General features: G+C 40.9%; 1 protein-coding gene across 1 annotated transcript; it reads right to left on the bottom strand.

Annotated features, from left to right (window-relative positions):
- LOC125749612 (ubiquitin-conjugating enzyme E2Q-like protein 1) lies at positions 1-5,698 on the bottom strand. Its single transcript, XM_049027036.1, has 2 exons — positions 4,154-5,698; positions 1-1,499 (listed from the first exon to the last, which is right to left on the bottom strand). The coding sequence occupies exons 1-2, from the start codon at positions 4,829-4,831 to the stop codon at positions 1,368-1,370; spliced, it is 810 nt and encodes a 269-aa protein (XP_048882993.1). The 5' UTR covers positions 4,832-5,698; the 3' UTR covers positions 1-1,367.
- Positions 5,699-6,000: the final 302 nt, after the last annotated feature.

The following is a 6,000-nucleotide window of genomic DNA, read 5'->3' as shown; positions in this document are numbered from 1 at the left end:
AATGGTTGCATAAGCTTTATTACCAGTTTAAAAGCCTTGCAAATGTGACATAAAATCCGGAGCTAAAAATACAGCGACCAGTTGGCTGTAGCACTGCTGACGGCCACGAGTCGAACGAGCACAGCAGCTAAGGCTCTTCAAGACAGTTTTTCCACACGTTTTTCTGCTCTACATTTAAATTTCTATGCTTGCTGGTGACAGTGAGACAATGGCACAATGACACCAAGTGACAGATATAAAGAAATCAGTTTGTTCCACAACTACAATCTGCCAGCAGGTATAATAAGATCACTTCTCACAGACGGGCAAAAGCAAGACATGTAGAAATGCAGAAGGAGAACAGAATTTACTTTTGAGAATTTCCCACAAACCACCTACTAATATTACAGTTTGACCACCTACAACAAATAAACACGTCTGCTTTATTACTGATGTGTATCACCAAGTCACACAAGTAGAAAATATCCTATGTGAATAATATCTGTTCAAACTGAGGATTTCTCTTATGTGATTTACAATGTCCATAACATGAGCAAAACCAGTGTACACTGCAGTTCAGTGCCTCAAACTGATTTGGCTAGTGAAAATGTTTAAAATGACATAAATCCTATTATTATGTTTAAGGTTACAACCATTCACCCTGTCAAGAAAAATCCATTTTTGCATAATAATCCAATACCGGAACAAACGGTAGACATCTTCCACCTCAATAGATTTTTAACCATATGAAAATACTCTACAGTATGTTCTGTAAGCATACATAAAGTCTCTTTTTACACTGTGCAATAATCAATCATCTCGATAATACAGTACAATCCCAAGGTAATGAAGCAACGATGCATAATCTGTACAAGTTCTTCAAAGGGTTTCATCTTAACTATAGTTTAGCATGAGATGTAATAGCTTAATTTAATGATAATTATGTTACAACAGTCAGGTGGGAATTTGGTCACGAGTAAGAAAGAGCTGCACACACATTTCTCGAAGTTAAAAGGATCCATTCAAAATAAACCAGAACCGAACAATGAACTGTGACATACTGATCATCTACTAAATATGAGTAAGATTCAAATGAGAAGAGTACGAATGGAGAGATGCATTTAAAACGATTCGTGGCCACACTGAGTAAGGCCGGGCTGTGAAGACAGACAGAAATAATGAGAGTACTGATTCACCGTCACTGATTATCCATTTTTGAAGGAAAAAAAAACCTAAATTGTAGTTAATTTAGATAATGTATAACAAATATACTGTGCTTCATGGCAGCAAGACATCCGAATCCCAAGAGAAAAACACATCTGCGGCTGAGACGAGGAAAGAGCAGGCTTTCCGTCCACATATAGCGGCGGAGAGGCTTGAGCGGCAGCCTAGCCGTCGGACACCGGCGGGGATACCCAGCCGTACTTCTCGTGGGTTTTCACCAGGCTTCTGAAAGTTGCCTCGGCTTCTTTGCGGCTGAAGGCCTTCTTAGACTTCCCAGCTTTTCTGCAGATTCGCCCCTGTGGATGGTGGGAGAAAGACCGTCAGTAACACACAGCTAATAATAACAACCCGCAACGTTCAGTTTTGTGGCCTATAAATGTAATAAACCAGAAACACATCATGTATTCTTAAATTTCTTTGACAAAATTAGACATGATTACTAAATAATAAACTTTAAAATAGACTTTTTGTCCTGTGCCTCCCGGAATTATCTCCAGGCTTTCTGTGACCTTGTGTTTGATAAATGATTATAGTAAATGGGTGGATGGATTTAATAAATTAACCATACAGAATTCACAACAGTTTTCAAATAGGTATTTCAAATACCACACTCTCTATTTCCACTGCAGAATACCTAAATAACAAAAATGAATGATTATGTGCAATCATATAGTTGTACCTCCCAATACTGCAGGTACTAGGCCTGTTATTTTAAATAATCAGTAAGTCAAGTGGGTCTCATTGTCAGACCATCCATATACAGGTATATAATGGCAGGAAATAATGTTGCCTCAGACCCATGGTGCGACATGCAGACAGCAAGTGACAAAGGAAGGGTTTTCACATTACTTAAAGTACAAAACATGGGATCGATTGGGTGTTGGGTACAAATCGCCATCAAATAAAACACAAGCCATCATTAAATAAGAAGCTGGCTAGGCACTTAAAATCTGAAATCCATATTTATTTTATATTATAAGGATGGCCAACCTTTAATTTTAGCTTGTATCTGCTATCAGAATGTAACTATAAATGTTACCTTAAAACCCGTGCAACGACTATCTTTCCTCAGACAACCACATGCAGAATCAGGACAATTCAGAATATCATGGACAATTCAGAAATTCCAGGTGACCGAACTGTATGTTTTTGAACTGTGAGAGGAACCCAGGAGAAAACCCATGAAACACAACTTGCAAAAAGAAGGGAAGTTCAAACTGCCTGACCACAGATCCGGACAAAGGGGCAGCTTGGAGTGGCGATGCCCCCCCGTGAATACATGGCCACCCCATTGTAGGGCCAAGTCCCTGCCCACCACAGGTAAGAGTGCTACGTATGAACTACCCACCTTAAAACCTTTGTTAAAATTGTATTAAATATATTCTATTAGAGAATTTATCTTAATCACCCAGTGTTACTTTAAAGCTTAATCAAATTAGATACTGTTAGAACAACAGCAACATATTCCCTGGATGGCCCCATCACTCCCCCCCGATCTTTATCATCCCATCCCCCATCCCTACTCTTTCTACACCCCTGAACCTCTACAACCTCTAGCCTTCATATACACTCTACCCGCCTCTCCAAAAATCTTTATTATAAACCCAACTTTGTGTAATTAGGTTCTCAAAATGTCTGAAAATTAAATAAGCTCCAGATTGTCACCTATAAAATGTTTCTAGAAAGTTTGAAAAAGACCCATGAAATACTTTTAGAGTTAATGTGTTCACAAGACCAAGTGTCTTCTGCAGCCACCATCTCCTTCTTTAGCTGCCACCTAGCATTGCTTCAGTTTTGGTGTGATGTGTTTCATAATGAACTATGTTCCTGACATGTGAAGCTTGAAAAATATTCGACAAAAGCTTTTTGAATTATTGTGCTAACAAGATGTGGCTACCCTTCTCTTTGTGCTGCTTCCATTTTGGTGTGATGTGAATCAGAATTTCATCAGAGTTCTAGATCTTCACCCATATAATGTGTCTGCAATGTTTGAAAATTGATCTGTCAAATACTTTTGAGTTATCCCACTATTAAGTCTAATAAGTGTCTAATAAGGGTCTGCAGCAGCTGACCAGTCTGAAAACTATATATATTTCCCATATTCTAATGGCAAAGGATTACCAGGATTCAAATGGCACAATGTACTTCTCACCCTACTGTCAAGGACTTCATGGAATGATATGCCTAAAATGTGTCACAGACTAACACCAGCAAATTAACTGCCCAGCAAGCAAGCAGCAGGGGAACATCAGCGCTGTATTGCCAGTCCAGCACAGGGGCACATTTGGACAAATTATCTACACCAATTAAAATGACAGCATGTCTTCAGACTGCGGGAGGAAACCCAAGCACCATGGGGAGAGCGTGCGAACTCCACACACACACACAGAGCAGGAGTGGATTTGAACACCAGACCCTCGAGGTGTGAGGCAACAGCGCTACCCACTGAGACAGCAGACAGCGTACAATACACGCAACATTTCAAGATTACTCATTTTCTCACTTAATTTCACTGGCATGGATGTTTATCAGCACACATCTCATCCGTACATATTGTAAAAATCAGACCGATCACTAAATCCACATTTTAACACACGATGACACAAGATAAAATGCGTATAGAAACATAAAGACTCTTTATTTGCCTTTTGTAAATCGGTACATAGAACTTCCTACTCGCGCGGCATATGAGTGACGTAACAATTAACAGGGTCAGATAGCAAGAAACATCAAAGCACGCATATTACTTGGAGCTGCAGAGGTGTGTGTTTATGGGATAAATGTGAAGTAAATTGAATAAACGGTTGAAACAAAGAAATGACTAAACGAAGGCTAAATATACGAAATAAATATAAACAATATGTTAAAAATGACCGAAATAGTAAATGTGACAGAGAAAAGCGCAATGTGTAAAATATCGGTACGTTAAACATCTCAAGGTGCTTCTCACCTGGCCTTTGACCAGACTGGCTGCAAACTGCCTCATGACCGCCTCCACGGTATAAGCGCTGGACCATCCCCGAGGCGTCAGCAGCTCCATGCAGATAGCGCCCCCATCAAGTATGTAGCCGTTCTCCAGCCTGGGGGTGAGGACCCTCATGAAAGGCGGCTGGAAAGGGAAATTGTCGGGGAAAGAGATACTCACGGATATATACTCCGTCTGGGTCTCTTTCATATCCTGCCAGAGAGCAGAGTCTTTGTCCACCTGGTGCAGCTTAACGTGCCATTCAAAGAGGTTATCATCGGCCAGCTCCACTGTTATGAAGCTGTCCCCCAGTCTCTTGATGTCCTGGAGCTCCTTCATGAGGCGCTTGGTCCTCAGCTGGTGGCACTCCTGTCGCTGCGGTCCATGTGCTCGCCCTGGAGCAGCGCCCGCCTTCACGGTTTGTTTCTCCTTAACCTGCTTACCTCTCACGGACTGACGGTCCTCTTCTTCTGCCGTCTTGCTCCTCGCTTCTGGGGGGTTGCAGGCGATCTTCTCGTTGCTTGTGTTACACGGCTTCAGGTTGTTAAGCTTTGGATTAACGCTGCTCCTACCGCCTTTACAGGAGCCCTGGTGATGCAATGTCTCATCCGTGTCTTTTTCGGAGATCCGACTAACACCTATTTTCCGTAGCAGTGTTGCCATTGTTTTTTTTTTTTTTTTTTTTTTTGGCCTTTTTATGCTATTAACGTCCCCGTATCGATTGGCTTCCTGCTTCAGAGATCAAGCGGAGACGTACAGCTTCACAGCAGCTTCTGGGGACGACTACTGGACGGATGCAATAAGTCATTTGAATCTCAACAAAATAAATGCGAGAAACCAAAGGCCATTTTGGAAGAATATATTCCAAAAAAACAGCTGAGTGCAACTGGCTCATCTGTATATATTATCTTTCGAAAACGTTTCGATCAATTTGAACAATGTAGTATTACTGACCATAGAGACGCATCTGCAAAAATCACGCACATCTTCCGCTCACCCGTCTCACGTGATTTTTATTTTCTAATAAATGAGATAGTTTCCCCCCCTCCCCTATTTTATGAGATCCTTTACCAATAACCCAGATACCGCCTTTTCACCTGACAGGATACAATGTTTCGTGTTTGCTTTTGATAAATAAAAAAATCCTAAATATTCTCCACTTGCTCCTGCTGTAAGTTATGAAATACAAGCCACTTTAATTCAGTATCCAAGGCTGGAGAGCCTCCATGAAAGGTTCCCCATCCATCTCCGTTGTCAGAGGCGCTGTTTGCGGCGACGCAGCTGTAGCTTCGGTGGTGAGAGACGCCGAAATGTGCGAAGCTGAGTTATGAAAATCCCCCGACTATGTAAATTACCAGGACACTGATGATTCTATCCCCTGCAGTAGCCTTTGGGATTTCTATGCAACACTCGTTGTTTTGCAAAGAAGACAACTGTTCGTGCAGATTTCCCTGGCAAGCCGATTATATTTGCTTGATATTGGTTTGGGCGTCGCAGTATATATTGTTATATGTGGAAACGGAGTGAACGTCTCTGCCTTTTCTCGAAGCCGGACATTAAATGGACAAATACAAAAAAAAAAAAAAATCAGTAAAGCGACGAAAAAATATATTACACAGAACAGTTTGTATATATGGGTGACACTAATCACTCTGGTACATTTACGATTCCCTGGGTTCTAAATTATAAAACTTTATTAAGTATTCAATTTCCTTAATAAAAACACTTAGCCTGAATGCGATGAGAGTTTCTACTTAATATATTTCGCAATAAGGAAAATTAAATTACACTAATTTCAAGGGATGCTTCTGTGTTCGTAATAACCATGTAAT

The sequence above is a fragment of the Brienomyrus brachyistius genome, chromosome 9, assembly GCF_023856365.1.
Source record: "Brienomyrus brachyistius isolate T26 chromosome 9, BBRACH_0.4, whole genome shotgun sequence".
In the NCBI taxonomy this organism is placed as follows: Eukaryota; Metazoa; Chordata; class Actinopteri; order Osteoglossiformes; family Mormyridae; genus Brienomyrus; species Brienomyrus brachyistius.
The sequence above is the reverse complement of the archived record's forward strand: the minus strand, read 5'-3'. Positions and strand labels throughout refer to the sequence as shown.